Below are 17380 nucleotides of genomic sequence, written 5' to 3' on the forward strand. Positions count from 1 at the left end.
CCAAAGTAAAACCTGCAGCACTGAGTCACAGAGGCTGGGTCAATTGACTTGGTCTCACAGGGCTTGGGCAGCAGGGCTAAAAATAGACATTCTTGCTTGGGCTGGAGCCAGGGCTCTGAAACCTGGTGAGGGGGAGGGTCTCAGAGCCCATGCTCCAGCCCATGTGGGAACATCTAGACTGCTATTTTTAGCCCCGCAGTCCGAGCCCCATTAACCCGAGCCAGGTTCTGAGGCTTGGTGCCACCAGTTTTTCTTTGCAGTGTAGGCATACCCTAAGACTCCAATATGAGATATCAGGGCAGCCTAAGGAGCATATTCCCTTGCCTAATTTTGAGACACTAAGCCCAACAGTAATCATCCTCTATAATTTGAGACATTGAACGTATACTTCTGATTTGGGGTTCACTTATTGTTCCCCTTCCTTTTTCTTCAAAAAACAAAAAGGAAACCATTGGCTTGATCCATAGGAGCTATAGGTTCTCAGCACCTCTGAAAGCCATGTTATATGTACATGCACAATAAAAACAAGTCACATCCAAACCAAGATCTAAAGGTGTTACTCATTCTGAACAGTAGCTTAGATTTCAGTAGGTTCCTATGCCTGAAGCGGCTTCTCTGTGCATTTCTGAGACTAGTTGTTCTTGTTTTTCTGTGCTTGTTCATCATTATATGTGAGCTTGACCAGTAGTCAGCTTATGAGCTTGCTAGAATTCACATCTCTGTACTATTCTGCATATATATATGTTGGATTTTCATCATAGTATATGGGTATATTAAATACATAATGTTTGTGTCCCCGCAGAACAAATTAACAATGGATACCTAATCATATCTCATAGCTTATTAATGTTTTCTCTTGAAAAGATAGAAACGCATTATATATATATACACGTGCGTGTGTACACACGCACAGACTCACTCACTCACTCTGTATCAGGGGTTCTCAAACTTCATTGCATTGTGACCCCCTTCTGACAAGAAAAATTACTATATGACCCTAAGAGGAGGGACCAAAGCCTGAACCTGCCTGTGTCCCACCACCCCTGGTGGGTGATGGCAAAGCCCGAGTCCCACCGCCCTGGGCGGGGGATTGGGGGTGGGAAAGCCATAGACGCAGGGCTTCAGCCCAAGGCAGGGGGCCTGTAACCTGAGTTCCAACACTTTGGCCCTGGGCAGTGGGATTCGGGCTTTAGCCCCAGTCCCCAGCAAGTGTAAGCCAGCCCTGGCATCCCCATTAAAAGGGGGTCCTGACCCACTTTGGGGTCCCGACCTACAGTTTGAGAACTGCTGCTCTATATCTATGAGCTCAGCTTTTTGGAAAACACTAATTATGACTCATTTCCAGTGAGGAAAATCTATGTCTTGGATCAGGCGGAATAACCTTCAATATACATACTGTGTATATTTCTTCTTGCTATGAGAAAAATGTCTGGTGTTTAACTGGTTCTCATTTTTGCTTTCATGCAGGATGATCCTCTAAGAAATATTAATCTGGCAATGGAAATTGCAGAAAAACATCTGGATATTCCAAAAATGCTGGATGCAGAAGGTGGGAGCTAAAATTTTATTATGTGCCTTGAATAAGAAGTACGCAGTAAAATCTGTCACCTTGTACATACATTTTTTTTAAGAATGCTTATACGTGAATCACCACAATGATGCCTCTTTATTATGGTTCCTTTTCAAATTATTCCTCCTTTTTTATTTCTTGTGTGCTGGATAATTTCACACTTTTTTGTTTAGTTAAATATTATTTATTATTTGTATTGCAGTAGCACTGAGGGTCCCAATCATAGATCAGGACCCCATTGTGGTAGGAGCTATATAAACAGAACAAAAAGACAGTCTTTGCCCCAAAGAGCTTAAAATCTACCTGTAACACAAGATGGTGCACAGATGTTAACAGTTTAAAAACACATGAACATTGTATACTGCTGAAATCAAGACTTTAAAAAGAGACCTATAGCTAATATAGTCCTTCCCAAATATACAGCTAGTAACATGTGCCACCCATGCTGGAAGCTGAAGTTGAGGAATTACTGTTTAAAAAAACAACAACAAAAAAACCTGTATTTGTATTTTTTCCAAATGATCAGTTTTAATGAGTAGTCCCATATTTGAACCCTTGAAAAAGACTTCAGAGTCTTTCTATAAATAATATGATGTTAAAGTACCTCTTTACTAACTAATGTTCTGTAGTTTGGGCATGCATGGAGACAAAATATGAACATTTGCTACTTTAAATATATTAATTCTGATCTGGTCTCTTGCCAGTTGACTGGTCTCAAAGGGTAGAATGTTCCCAAGCACTCAGTCTTAGCCTGCCTGCTCCCATTGAAATAAATGGCAGTAGAGTTAGTACTGGGTGCTTTTGAAAACCCCACCCAAATAACTCAGTGGTTTCTAGCATTGATTTCATGCTTCAGAATTCATTCTCTCTTTGTTCCTGGAAATCTGAGTCCTGTTTTAAGCAACACCTTGTCCTTCTTACTGTAAACTAAGATGCAAGGTAATTATTTAACACATCTACTATCTCCTTATTCATAGATATGAACGTCCATTACCATTTTTCTTTTTCGTCAGCTTCCTTAAATATTGTATTCCATATCCTGGCGTTTTACACCTTAAAAGAAAAAAGACGCTTTATTAGAGTCATCATTAATATGTGAAATCATCCAAATATGTGCTGTCAGCTTTTATTTCAATTTTCAGATTCTTTTAATGTATCCTTTTCAAAAGTTCGTTCTTAACCCCTGTAAAATAAAAGAAACTGATGCTGAATTATGAAATATATTGGTTCTTATGGTATAAAATCCCACAGCTAACTTTAGAAATTTTATCTGCTTTCCCTGGTCATCTCCCCAACCCTACTCCGGCTGCGTGTGAAATGGGCATTTTTGCATTGGTGCTAATGCCATTCAAAAAGCCTCTTCACTGATAATCAGTATGAAGTGCTTGGTCACTTTCTGTCTTTATCTGTTGCAGAGTGTTAAAGGGACCATCACTGTCAATGTGCCCAAACTTCAGTCATATCCTGTCATTTTAGTTATTTCCTCCCATAATGATGCAAAACCCATCAGCCTTCCAAAATAAGGGGCTGAACTCTGTTATGATTTATGTTGAGGTTAACTGAAAATAGAATCTGGCTCAAAGGCTGCAAAACTGTTAAAAATCAAAGCTTTTCTGAGTGCTAGATTTATTCTGGATCACAGTAGCACATGTATACCTGTTTTGCAGGTTTTGGATACAGATCAATACTCTGATATGTGAGAACGTAGAGCAGGGCAGGCAGAATATAGAGACACTGTTTTAACGTGCTTCACATGCACTTCTACATCCATAACTAAGTTACTAGGCCAAACTCTACTTACATTCACACATAGTTAACTCTGGAGTAAGTCTAGTGACTTAAATGAAGTTACTCTGGATTTATGTAAGTGTAAATGAAAGCAGAATTGATCCCAGGAGGTCTGCATCTGCCAGCCTTCCCCAATAGCTCTTGAAAATTGGGTCTTGTACAAAACAGTGCAATGTGGCAATGCTATTTCTGTACATCCTAGATATTCGGATATTTTTAACATTTCAATTGAGCAATTGATAATTCCTTCATTTATTGATTCCTAAAGTCTGATCAGCATTGATATGAGTGGATGAAAGCAAGAGGAATGACCTTGGTTTTTTTTTTTTTTTTTTTAAATCCTTGCAGCATGTGAGGTGGAATCATCATCAGATGGAAGTATATTGCCATTAGACTATCTGAGCAGTTAACCTTCTTCTTTCTACACAGATGTAGTAAACACTGCCAGCCCTGATGAAAGAGCCATTATGACTTATGTTTCCTGTTACTACCATGCATTTGCGGGTGCTCAGAAGGTGAGGTTGTAAAAGATGGATCAGATCTCACCCTTCACCTTCTGTGGGGTTTTTTTTAGCAGTTTTTCTCTTCTGATCTTTCCCCCCACTAGTTACTAGAGGAGCATCCTAGAGCTGGGCAAGACCTCATTTCCTAATTTTCTCTCTGCACTCCTGTCTCTGTATAGTCAATAGAAGTTTAGCCATTTGTTTGTTCTCCAGAAACATATTTTTCTGTCTCACTATTCTGTATCTTTACTAGTAATATCAAGTAGATCTCAACAGTTGGTTACTGACCTGGATAGCAGACATACTTCCCTCTATTTGAAACCTCTGTGCATTGACTTGAATCAACATTTAAAGAGCAAGATGAAAATAACAAACTCACATGGAAAAAAGAGATCCCAACAGCAGTCATATTATCTCCACCACCATGCCAGAGACCCTGGATATTATTCATGCTGTAAATGTAAAAAATATAGCACAATCTCAGAAAATATACACCAGTTTTGTTTTCAGGATTTTTTTAAGTGTTAGCATTTTAATGTATGTACAAATGCATAGCAGCATAAGACATTTATTATATGTGATGCAGACACAAATATCATATACAGACATCTAGGTAGAAATCTGGAATTGTATCTCAGCAAATATAAGCAAAAAATAATTACTGTAGAATCTCAGATTTCAGAGTAGCCGTGTTAGTCTGTATCAGCAAAAACAATGAGGAGGCCTTGTGGCACCTTAGAGACTAACACATTTATTTGGGCATAAGCTTTCATGGCCTAAAATCCACTTCATCAGATGCATGGAGTGGAACATACACTAGGGAGGTATAAATACACAGCATATGAAAAGATGGGAGTTGCCTTACCAAGTGGGGGGTCAGTGCTAATGAGCTAATTCAATTAAAGTGGAAGTGGGCTATTCTCAACAGTTGACAAGAAGGGGTGGAATCAGTTTTGTAGTGCAAATGAGGCCAATGTGAACAAGGTGGCCCACTTCAAACAGTTGAGTTACAAACACCAGAGTTACAAACTGACTGGTCAATCACACACCTCATTTGCAACTGGAAGTATGCAATCAGACAGCAGAAACAAAAAAATCAAAAATCAAATACTGTACAGTACTGTGTTAAATGTAAACTACTAAAAAATAAAGGGAAATTTAAAAAAAAAAGATTTGACGAGGTAAGGAAACTATTTCTGTGTTTGTTTCATTCCAATTAAGATGGTTAAAAGCAGAATTTTTCTTCTGCATAGTAAAGTTTCAAAGCTGTATTAAGTCACTGTTCAGTTGTAAACTTTTGAAAGAACCACCATAATGATTTGTTCAGAGTTATGACTATTTCAGAGTTACGAACATCCTCCATTCCCAAGGTGTTCGTAACCCTGAGGTTCTACTGTAAAGAGAAACTCAGAATTGGACACAGTTCAAGTGTCACTAATAGGAAAATGCTCACTCTAGGGATACTGATATATAGTATTAAATAGCTAACAGATACTTTTGCAAGCTTGAGCTACTCTTCTGTAGAGAGGTCCTTCCCAGGTTAAAACAGCTAAAATTCCGTGAGTTATGTAGCCTGTCTTTTACATATCTAAGGGCTTGTCTACACTACTGCGTGGGGGTCGATTTAAGATACGCAACTTCAGCTACCTGAATAGCGTAGCTGAAGTCGACGTACTTAAATCTACTTACTGCAGTGTCTTCACTATGGTAAGTCGACAGCTGACGCTCTCCCATCGACTCTGCTTGCACTCCCTGTTCTGGTGGAGTACCAGAGTCGACAGGAGAGCGCTCAGCGGTCGATTTATCGCGTCTATACTAGATGACAGATTTTAAATTGTTAAATTTGAGCCCAATCCTGCAGCCTTTACTGTTGTGAGTAATCCTTATGCATGCAGGTGGTCTCACTGAAGTTAATGGGTTTACTCCTGTGAGTTACAGTGCATGAATAAGGGTGCAAGATCCAGCCTTCTGCAAAGAAAAATAATTTCACTTCATTGTCCTGCAAGACCTCAGTCTGAGTTTCAGCATATTGATTTTTTTTTTCTGTCAGCACCAATAAATCTCACACACAGTTTATTCCAGCTTTGTCTCCAGAGTACAGAGCTGTGGGCCAGCACCTGCTTAGCATACAGAAATCAAGGCAGGGTAACAACCATTTTGTGCTTCTCTTTGTTCAGCCTGTTTTCTACTCCTCTATTTTTTTTTTGTTTTTTTGTTCTTTCCTTTCCTTCCCCCGCTTCCTTCTGTAGATATTGTGAACACTCCCAAACCTGATGAAAGAGCTATCATGACTTATGTTTCCTGCTTCTACCATGCTTTTGCTGGAGCAGAGCAGGTATTAATCAATGGTCCCTTTGAGTTGCTGTGCTTTTTGGTTGGTTGTTTCACATTTCCATGAGATTTTTTCACCTGAATATAGATCTTTGAGGTTTTAATCAACGTTCCCAGGTATTATTTGAATGTGAATGCTTTTTTTAACTAACTTCTAATCTTGATTCAGTTAAAAGCCCTGTAGCAAATTGGATTTTTTTTTTTGGTTCCAAAAGGTATTACCACTGATTTTGAGGGTCCTTAGTGGTTATAAAAGGCTATTTTCAGGAAAAGTAAGTTTAAAGAGACCTTGTTTTGCATATGGACCTCAGGCTGTGTTGATGCACAACTTTCCTTGCAGGAGCAGCTCTCAGGTGCACAATCAGAAAAAATATGCAACATTCAATTGACCCGATTAGAATTACCCCAGATTTACACTTGTATAGAAGAGCAGACTTTGACCAGTTGTGCACATTCTAGCAGTTATAAATGCAAATGACTTGTACAAACTGTGTGAACTGGGCTCTTAATTTGCTTGGGTCTTCTTTTGCATGTTCCTAACAAACCTAATAGATTTCTAGTATGATTTTTTTAACCTAATACCATAACCTGAACAATAGTCTAAGTCACTTTCAAAGTAAAGATTTATTAAATGACCCTGACATTAGTGTGAAACTACCTCCTATATAATAAGGCTTTAACATTTAACAGAATGAATTCTATGTTGATTTATATGCTATGCAGCACACTGAAGTTAGTAGAGTTTTACAGGGAGACTCACTGCAGAATTTGTCCCAATAACTCTGAGAAGGGCGAACTTACATATGAGTCATGAGCACTAACCAACAGTGATAAGAGCAATTTTTATTTTCAGCAGTCACATTCAGCTTACTTAAAGTTTGTATCTGCTTGTGAACATGATGACAGCTATGTCCTGTTTGTTTTCTGTATTTTACAGGCTGAGACTGCAGCTAACAGGATATGTAAAGTGCTTGCTGTGAATCAAGAAAATGAAAAGTTGATGGAAGACTATGAAAGGCTAGCAAGTGAGGTAAAGGCTAGCAAGTGATGATGATAAATTCAGTGCATTATTTACAATGAAAACAGAGCAAAATTAAAGTCACATACAGCTGACAGTCATCTTTATCAGAGGGGAAGGATGGTTCAGTGTTTGGAGCATTCGCTTAGAACTTGGAGGAGCCAGGCTCAATTCCCTGCTCCATTACAGGCTTCCTGAGTGACAACGAACAAGTCACATAGACTCTCTCAGCCTCAGTTCCTCATCTGGAAATTGAGGATAATAGCACAGGGGTGTTGTGAGGACAGACATAGTAGGAATTGTGAGGCACTCAGATATTGCAGTAATGGAGGCCATTTAAGTAATGGAGAGAGAGATCTTTGAGGGTTTATATGTTATAACTGCTTGCACAAATAAGGAATCTTAAATTCACTTACTGTTTTCCATAATTCTAGTTTAAAAAAAGCTTCTTTCCCCTCAGCCAAAAATTGTAACATGATAGATAAATACAAACATACCTTTAAGTGATAAAAATAAGATGTTTAAGTATAAAGTGGTCCATAAGGATTTTATTTCAAATTGAAATATGAGGGTATAAGGTATGAGATATTTCACAGGTAGGCCAGAAAAAGGTATTTTTCAAGGTGTATCATAATGCATCCCTGCATCTGTGGAAGGGCTGAGACTCAGGAGAACAGTGTTTTCAACTCTGCCACATGCTTTGTGTGTGATCTGAGACAAGTCCCTCAGTTCCCCATTTGGAAAAGGGGGATAATGATCCTTTGCTGGATAAATTCAATAATATTGTGAGGCTCTCAGAATCTGCAGTGAAATTACCTACCTAGAAAGAGAAACAGATTAAAACTGTGCCCTGAATTTGGAACATGAACTTTTATCATATAAACCAGTAGTTCTCAAAGCTGGTCTGCCGCTTGTTCAGGGAAAGCCCCTGGCGTGCCGGACCGGTTTGTTTACTTGCCGCGTCTGCAGGTTCGGCCGATCGCGGCTCCCACTGGCTGTGGTTTGTTGCTCCAAGCCAATGGGGGCTGCAGGAAGGGCGGCCAGCACGTCCCTCAGCCCACGCTGCTTCCTGCAGCCCCCATTGGCCTGGATTTTTAAAAGTAGCTGGGGATTTGGGATAACTCAGGTTTTGGGTACTCATCTTGAAATACCTTGAAGGGACCTGATTTTCAAAAAGCCAAGTGCTCAACACCTTCAGAAAATCAGGGCCCTTTAGGATGTCTCAAATTAGGCATAAATTGAGGTAACCAAAATTACTAGTCATTTTTGAAAATCTTGTGCTTAGTTGTCACTAAGTCATTGACTTTGGCAATGACTCTCTTGTTAAAGAAAAGACACTGGAGTCTGTACATTGAGGATTATCGTTTCTTTTTTTTTGGTTCCATTTTCCATTGCTTTGAGTTTTAATTGTTTGTGTCTGTATGTGATAGCTTTTAGAATGGATTCGTCGCACAATCCCTTGGCTGGAAGACAAAACTCCCGAGAAAACAATGCAGGCCATGCAGAAGAAGCTAGAGGACTTCCGAGACTACCGCCGCAAGCACAAGCCTCCCAAAGTCCAGGAAAAATGTCAACTGGAGATCAATTTCAATACCTTGCAGACAAAACTGAGGATCAGCAATAGGCCAGCTTTCATGCCATCAGAAGGGAAAATGGTTTCAGTGAGTAAAATACGGGTCCAGTCTCTTTTCTCCTTTCACCTGAAATGCTCAGTAATATGTGAATAGATGGGATCCAATTACTATTCCAAAACATCTTCACTCATTTCAACTTGCAACATCTAGTTCTCAAGTACCAGCAGTGCTAAATCAACAAGACTTATTTTATTCAGTACTTCATTCTAGGACCATTTCTCCCTACCGGGGGCCCTGTCTCTTTTTAAGGCTGCCTCCACTTCAGTCATTCTTCTCCCGCCATGAGAGTGGGAGACAAATCCCCCTTTTGGAACATGATCAGTACTGCTTTGTTGAAGGAGCTAAATTGTGTGATTCTGTTTGAAGCAAAGCTACCATTGATTTCATTTGGAGTTTTCTTCAATGCAGGACCTCAGAATTTGGCCCAGGATTGGCCCTGGCACAGTTTCAGTACCCTTTTCAGCCTCAGTTTGCAATAGATTGCTTTAATTGAATGGAGCCTTATAATCTGTGAAGACAAACAATAGTTCCTCCAAATTAACTCTCAGCTCTTGATAAGAGTTTTGGAGTTGAGAGCTTTGAGTGTTTTAGGTGTTGAATATAGCCAACAAATGTCTCTACTGTGCTGTAATCTTGTGTTTAAGCTATTCAGGTTTTATAAACAGGCAGTACTGTTAGCTGAAAAATCTATCTGGCTCACAAAATATCATAGAGACTGGCAGCCCTGGCTATAAATGGTGCATTTGCGCATCTGCAAAAGCTCGAAATATTCTGCAAAGACCACACAACAGGAATCAAGCTTTTTTTATTTCTCAGCCTTCTACATAGGCCAGAAAGCTTAGTGACTTTGTGTACCAGCGAAAGTGCACATTGGATTGCTTTTGCTATTAGCTGTTCCATCACGGTCAGCTTCTAAAGACCAAAACATTTTTATTTTGATAGTGGATGCACAAAACAGTACACTTTAAGGATATTCGCAAAAAGAAAAGGAGTACTTGTGGCACCTTAGAGACTAACCCATTTATTTGAGCATGAGCTTTCGTGAGCTACAGCTCACTTCATCGGATGCATACTGTGGCTGTAGCTCATGAAAGCTTATGCTCAAATAAATGGGTTAGTCTCTAAGGTGCCACAAGTACTCCTTTTCTTTTTGCGAATACCGACTAACATGGCTGCTACTCTGAAACCTTTAAGGATATTATAAATCACCTTCACTGAAATTACAAGATATAAAATATGCACGGAGGCAGTGGATAGATAACTGCTTTGCATGGACAATCACATTTTGTACACATTGTTTCCATTTTGCATTCACCTACACACATTTTGTCTGGTGTAGTTTAGGTGACTGTTCCTGAAAAATTTGGACCTAAATTTCCATTTTTGGAGCAAGATTGTAAATTCTTGCAGAGTTCACAAATTTGGGCAAAGTCAGAGGAGATACAGAGTAATGATTAAAATCTCATTCCCTTACTCATCCCCAAATTTCTCACAGGATATTGCTGGTGCTTGGCAGAGACTTGAACAAGCTGAGAAGGGCTATGAAGAGTGGTTGCTGAATGAAATACGAAGACTGGAACGACTTGAACACCTGGCTGAGAAATTTAGACAGAAGGCTTCTACTCATGAAACCTGGGCATATGGTAAGCAGACCTTGCTTAGAGTGTTTCAGGTAAATCTATCCAGCATTTTTGCGAAGATCGCATCATGGTTTTATCTGCATAGCCAGGTCTTGTGACCAACCAGTCAGAGCTCCATTAAATCCAGGAAAGAATCTAGGGAAAAGGCAGATATCAGCAGAGTGTGATTTACTGAACAGCAGCACAGACAAAAGCATCCTTCCACTTTAAGGGTGACACATAAATACAACCAGGATTTGTTCCAGCCAAGTCCCAAAACTAAAGTTATATTAAATGGTGGCTTTCTTTAGCCAAGGTCAACAAGCAACGTCCTACAGTTTAGCTTACCTCCCCAGAATTTCAGGGAGAAGATGGGAATGAAAAACCTGGCTTTCTTTGATGTGGACACAGCAGCGAAATGAGGACAGACACTTGCATGGAATTAAGTGGCAGGCTACAGCTTTTATTAAACTTTAGCACAGGGGAGGGGGTGCTATTGCTAGTCCAACCCCATCATAAGTTAGAACAGCTAGCTGAGGGGCTCCTCTCGCACACAGCACTGCGATAAGGTCTCTTTCAGGACCTTACCACAGTAGAGAATCTATGTAATGCAGCTCTACCCCACCATGCCCCTCACACTCCCACCACAGCCCCTGTGCTGGCCATTTCAAACCAGAGTCCAGCCCATAGTGAGCTTGTTCGAAGCACCCAAATCAGTAAATGGCTGCCAAGTGAATGCCAGAAGTGAAGCTGTGATCATTCTGAAAGCCTCTTTACTGAGCATGTGCTATTCTGACCATGTGTCGTAGCTCTGACATGGGGAAATTACACATGACAGATACAGGAGAATATATAGCAAGAGAAATAATGGTCCCCTGTGGCCTTAAAATCTAGGAAATAGTATGTGGTGAACTGAAGCTGAAGTGGCTGTCTTTGAATTCAGTTGTCTCTCCTAACGATAAGAGTTGCTGATGAGTGAGAGATAATCTTTCAGTTTCCGATTTTATTTGCTTGCTTTTGTAATTTGGAAAGGGTCATAAGGATTTGGCATTTTCAGTTTAAAAACAAAGAGTGTTTGAAAAGACGGCCACATATCTCAGCCTTTATGGAGGTTTTGGGCGTGAGGCCAAAGTGAATAATGGATTGAAGGCAGAATTTCAAAGAAGATAATATATCTTTAACATAACTTACACTGAACATAGTGATCTGATTGCTGGCTACATAAGCCAGGTCTTCACTGGAAAAGGTTTGCCAATATAGCTATGCCAGCCACCCCACCCAGTGCTGGCATAAAATTGCTTTTCGCAATATAATTTATACCACTTCCCTGAGCAAAATAAGATATGCCAGCAAAAGGACTTTTATGTTGGTATACCTTATCTATAGTAGGGCTCAAAAAATTATACCCCTAGCCAACATTGCTATATTGGCAAAAGTTCTGAGTGTGGGTCAGAATTGTGTGAGGTTTGTGAGGGCATAATCATAGTTTTTATTTCCACCCTTTTTTCCCTTGGTGGTTTTTAAAAAAGAAATTAAGCAAAATTATTGGCCTTTTTAGGGGAATGGTTGTGTTTTGCCCCCATTCCTTTCTTCTTTGGTGTCCTTTCCTTACACTCTTTTTTTCCCCCCCTTCTACTCTCCTCCTCTTTCAACAGCAACAAGACCAAAAGTTTCAAAATTCATACACCTCCACAGACAGTGAGAATAAATTGCAGTTCAGTGCTAGCTGTGAAAAAGGCCATTGAAGTGCTTGTCAGTAACTGAAAGATACAGAACCAAAAAACAGAGTTACCAGGCCTGTCTTAAACCATCACAAATAGTGGTTCACTGAGCCAAGAATCGTACCAGCAACCTGGATGTTTCTGCTTTATTACATCTTTGGGTTTATAAATTACATGTTAACGAAGGGCCAGGTTTGAGAATCCTTTTACACAGATTGGGAAGGAGTCACTCACCCAAGTAGTCCCACAGAAGTTAATAACTACTCAGTTAAGTAACTCTTCACCAGTGCAGGTAGGGAGTTGACAATCTGGTCCTATTCTGGAATGAGCCTGAATTACCTTGCTACTTATTCCATGTTATACAACAATGTGTCTGTGTGAAACAGGCTGATTCCCATGTGGAAAAATCCTTTAGAAATGAACAGAAAGTAATCTTTAGACAGGCTCATGAATGATTCCGTGGAACATAATAGAGAATCACATCCCAGTTATAGAATTCTATAGGATTGTTTCAGCAACCTACAGAAAATATCTTAATATGTTTTACAGGTTTATAAAATGATTTATATGTAATATTTATTATTTCACCCTATTAAATTTCATATGACTTTTCCAGTGAGTTGTTAATAAAGGCTTTACACAAGGGGTGAAATCTTAGCCCTATTGAAGTAAATTAATGGGAGTTTTGTCATTGATTTCAGTGGGGCCAGATTTCACACTGGGTGTATGATACTGATCAAAGCACCACAAAACTGGGCCCCAATTTAAATGACTGACTTGAGGGTAATTAATGAATTAGTAATGAATTATTGATATTTTTGTTTTTATTTTCAGGCAAAGAGCAGATCTTACTCCAGAAGGATTATGAATCTGCTTCTCTGACCGAAGTCCGCGCTATGTTGAGGAAACATGAAGCTTTTGAGAGTGACTTGGCTGCCCACCAGGACAGAGTAGAACAGATCGCAGCCATTGCCCAGGAGCTGAAGTATGTTCCATTTAGAGGCATGCAGCTGCTGACATTTAGCTGATAAACTCTTTCCAATGAATTCAATAGTGTCATAGGTACAATGTAAGAATTCCACAGATAGCTTCGTAAGGATATTATCTGAGCTGGTCATTGACACCTTTCCTTTCCTTTTTTTTTTAATTGAACTAAATATAGACATGCAACTGAATACAGTTGTTTGAGGGCAAACATTTCAAAATTGACTTAACAGTAAGCTTTTGTTTCTGTAGATCTGCTGGTGGGTAAATTGTGTATGTGGTGGGGGTGTATGTGGAATTAGTTTACCAGTTCATGTGTTCTGCTACAAGAAGCGAGATGTAAAACCATTCTCATAAAAATTATTTATTTCATTTTACCCACGTGTGTATAATATAGATCAAATATTGCAAGCTGATATTAAAATAATGTCTTACATTTGCATCGCGTCTCCCATCCCACAGTACTTTATATACTTTAAAAACTAATTCCTATTCCTTCTCTGTATAGCATGTGTGTCTCGGTTTGTCTAAGGTGCTTGTCAGGCCCCCATTACCATAGTGTGTGAGGACCTCACAATCTTTAATGTATTTATCCCCACAAGCCGCCCTGTGAGGTGAGGAAGTGTTGTTAGCCTCATTTTACAGAGTGGGAACTGAGGCACACAGAGACTTGCCCAAGGTCACACGGGAAATCTGTGGCAGGGTAGGGACTTGAAACCAAGTCGACCAAGATCAATGCCATAACCACTGGACCAGCACACACACACAGACACACATGCATGTGTGCACACACTCAGAGAGAGAATACAAATTAGTTTAAGGGTCCAGTTCAGCAATACACATAAACACATCCTTAATTTTAAGAGTGTGGATAGTCCCATTGAATTTAATGTTGTTATACTGGAAATCAGTGGTACTACTCCCATGCTTAATAGCATGTGCATTGCTGAATTGCAGTATAAATTTATGACGCTAACAGAAGACAGTGTGGACTAGTGGTTAAAACAGATGTATGTCTGGGAGTCGGGGCATTAAAGCACGGTTCCCAACCCTGTCTCTGACTCTGTGTCACCTGTGGCAAATCTCTGTCTCCACAGACTCCTACCACTGGCCCATGCCAGCCAACTCATGCTTGCTGGGCTGTTTCATTGCTGTGTAGACTTCTGGGCTTGGGCTTCAGCCTGGGCTTTAGAACTCCCCCATCTCGCAGGGTCCTAGAGCCTGGGCTCCAGCCTGAGCCCCGAAAGCCTGAGTCAGCTGGCACGGGCCAGCTCTGGGTGTCTAGTTGCTGTATAGACATACCCTTTATTACCTTTCCATGTTTTAGTTTCTTCATTTCTTTGATGGGTTAAATACCTACTGCAAAAGAATATTGTGCAAACTTTTTTGAAAAGGACTACAACTCAGAAACACCTGGGTCTTAATTCTCCACTAGCTCCAGTTGTGTCTCTGTGATCCTGTACTGCCTGGCCTCAGTCTAGAGCATCTGGGAGTCTACCCTAACGTATGTCTCTGGAGGAGGGACCTTACAGCTTTGCCATGAGCCTTCCATTCTTGTGCGGGGGTAGAGTGTGGCTAGCACAGGCACCAGTTCTATCACCTCATCCAGTGGAAGTCTCCCCTGTTTAGAAACAAATCCAAACAAATCCATCATCAAGTTAGAAATTGCACCTTCTGAAAATGTTTTGCCTACTATTGTTAGCAGTGACACCTAAGATTACTTTAACTGGAAGAGATTAGAGAAAAAGGTCTATTTTTTTTCCAGTTTATTTAAAAGAGAATGTATATATTTGGAGGAAAAAAAGACGAAGTAATTAGTTAGTGCCAAAAAGCATGAAACTTAAAAGGATGCACATATCAGTGAATTCTTCAGTTGATAAAACACTTGCCTTTCTTTTCATCCGAACCTGTATGGTAATAATGACTTTCTATTGTGTAATTGTTTGTAGAGAAGCTCTCAATGGCTCTCTCTAGAGATAATTTCTGAAAATGTCTAACACTGGTTCAGCTCCACCAATATTAGCAGCATTGAGAGCAGAGTGCGGACAGCCTGGCAATTGCCACCATTGTTTTAGACGTGTCATTGATCTCTGCTCAGATCAGGCTAATGAACGCAATGCTTAAAAGGCTGGTTGGCCATCTACACTAGGGCTCCAAACACTTAACATCAATGAAGTTGGACTGGTGTTAGCAAGAAAGTGAGATTTTTGAAATAACATTCTTAATGCAGGCAGGGTTGGTGCTACATCCTCTAAGTCTGTGTTTTGCCAGCTTGAAGGGAACATAGCCAGGTGGTTAGAATGGGGCTGGATGGGAGAGAGAACTCTGCCACTGACTTGCTGTGTCATGTTGGACAAGCTACTTGTGGCTTGATTTTCAGAGGTGATGAATCATAGAACTGTAGGATTGGAAGGGACCTTGAGAGGCTAAGGAGAACAATTTTTGAACACCCTACTGACTTCAGAGGTGCTCTGCATTAACCTCCATGTGCTTACCTGTAAAATGGAGAAATCTCTGCCCAGTTGCTTAGGGGGGTTGTGAGGCTCAATTAGTCTTAAAACCCTTGGAGGACATTGAATGAAGGGTGCTATATATACATGCCAAGTATTAGTAGCTGCAAGCAAATGGGCAGCTTCCTTTGTATATTGATTTCAATAATTTTACCAACAGTTCCTCACAAAATTTTAGAAATTAGAGGTGAAAAGTCCTAGTTCCTCTTGACAGTGATATTTTTTAGGATTGTGTAAAAATTTTCATGCTAAGAAAGGTGCAATTGGAGCCTGAACTAAAGCTCATTGAAATAAATAAGGATCTTTCTCTTGACTTCTTTGGCCATTAGATCAGGCCCTTAAAAAGACCATCATTGACTGTGCTTCAGGTCAGCATGCCCTATATTTTTGGTAGCCATCTCTTGGCTGCCTGCAGTTGCTATTTTGAAGGAGAACAATTGCTGTGTGACCTTGAGCTGCACTGGTTACAGTTCAGTGTCAGCGATGATATTTTCTGCTACAGCAGCTGAGCCCACTAAGAGCATAAAGGTTAAAGTTGTTAAAAGCTTGTTGATTGATGGTGTCTGGATAAAGGATTTGTGTGTGTGTGAGCAGGATCATTCTAGTTTGGAAGCTGTTATGCTGTCACTGTGTGCCAGATTGTGAGACATTGTAAATCTTGGATGGGGCACTATTTAAACCTGGGGAAAAAAATCAGGGATTTCCCATTTAATACACTGTAAATGCTAAAAAGAATTAGACAAAATTGTGCTCTAAGGTGTATACTCATTTATGGTCCTATGCACTAATTCCAAGATTTTCACTAATCAGGATCAAAATTTCTGAATGTATTTTTTAAAATATTTATCTTACCTTGTGTAAAAACTTATATTCAGCCAGGCAAACAGTTATATTAATCTCCAGCATAGATGGACTAGAAAGCCTTTTGCTTCTGCATACCTGGGTTCAAATTGTGTTTATGGGCACAGTTACAAAGACGCCAGCCCTGATCCAGGAATTACTTAAGTACATGCTTAACTTGGCTTCTGTGGAACTACTCGTGCTTAAAGTTAAGCACATGCTTAAATGCTTTGCTGGATCAAAGCTACTGTCAGGTCAAATTTGGCCCATCTGTGAGCCAAAATCGATGAAAGTAAGATTTCATGAAATCTAAAACCAGATTAGGATTAAGAAAAAAAGAAATACCTTTATGACTGTTTTAAATTCTAAAGATCATGGCATTTAAAAAAAACCAAACCATTTCACTGGTGGAATTCTCAACCATGTGCTGCAGCATTGTGTGTGCATGAAAAGCTAAAAGTTAAATTGACTAGAAACTCACTTTAAAAAAAAGAAAAGAAAAGTGAAAGCTACTCTATTTTTACTTATAATGGTGAGAGAATCACAAAAAGTAAACAGCGCAAGTAGTGCAAAAGTAAACTAGGTATTTACATTTCTTTCCTTTTTAATAATGCCTGTAAAATGTGACTTTTTTTTAAAGGAAATTTGTTTCTTAGAAGTTTATGGTGCCAGCTCCTCATGTGAGGTAGATTGGCATAGCTCCACTGAAGTCATTGGAGTCACACTGAGTTATACCAGCTGAGGATCCGGCCTATTATTTTTAAACTGTAGGTACCCTTTTAAAATTAGCATTGATAATCTCATTCTCTTCCCTATTTATCCACATCCAAACATGCAACACAAACTATCTATGCTTAATAAA

The 17380-nt window shown here is 39.7% G+C and overlaps 1 protein-coding gene across 13 annotated transcripts in view; it reads left to right on the forward strand.

The window, feature by feature from the left end:
- ACTN2 (actinin alpha 2) overlaps window positions 1–17380 on the forward strand; it is an 89082-nt gene that overhangs the window by 46093 nt on the left and 25609 nt on the right. For 10 of the 13 annotated variants that reach the window (XM_073338208.1, XM_073338207.1, XM_073338212.1 and 7 more), the window contains exons 7-12: window positions 1468–1549; window positions 3788–3873; window positions 7130–7222; window positions 8641–8871; window positions 10340–10487; window positions 13019–13169. In XM_073338208.1, coding sequence (XP_073194309.1) covers window positions 1468–1549; window positions 3788–3873; window positions 7130–7222; window positions 8641–8871; window positions 10340–10487; window positions 13019–13169 — 791 coding nt within the window. Of the gene's footprint in view, window positions 1–1467; window positions 1550–3787; window positions 3874–6110; window positions 6197–7129; window positions 7223–8640; window positions 8872–10339; window positions 10508–10569; window positions 10574–13018; window positions 13170–17380 lie in introns of all 13 variants that reach the window. The other 3 variants (XM_073338211.1, XM_073338209.1, XM_073338220.1) reach the window with 2 other exon arrangements.

The sequence above is a fragment of the Lepidochelys kempii genome, chromosome 3, assembly GCF_965140265.1.
Source record: "Lepidochelys kempii isolate rLepKem1 chromosome 3, rLepKem1.hap2, whole genome shotgun sequence".
Classification (NCBI taxonomy): domain Eukaryota; kingdom Metazoa; phylum Chordata; order Testudines; family Cheloniidae; genus Lepidochelys; species Lepidochelys kempii.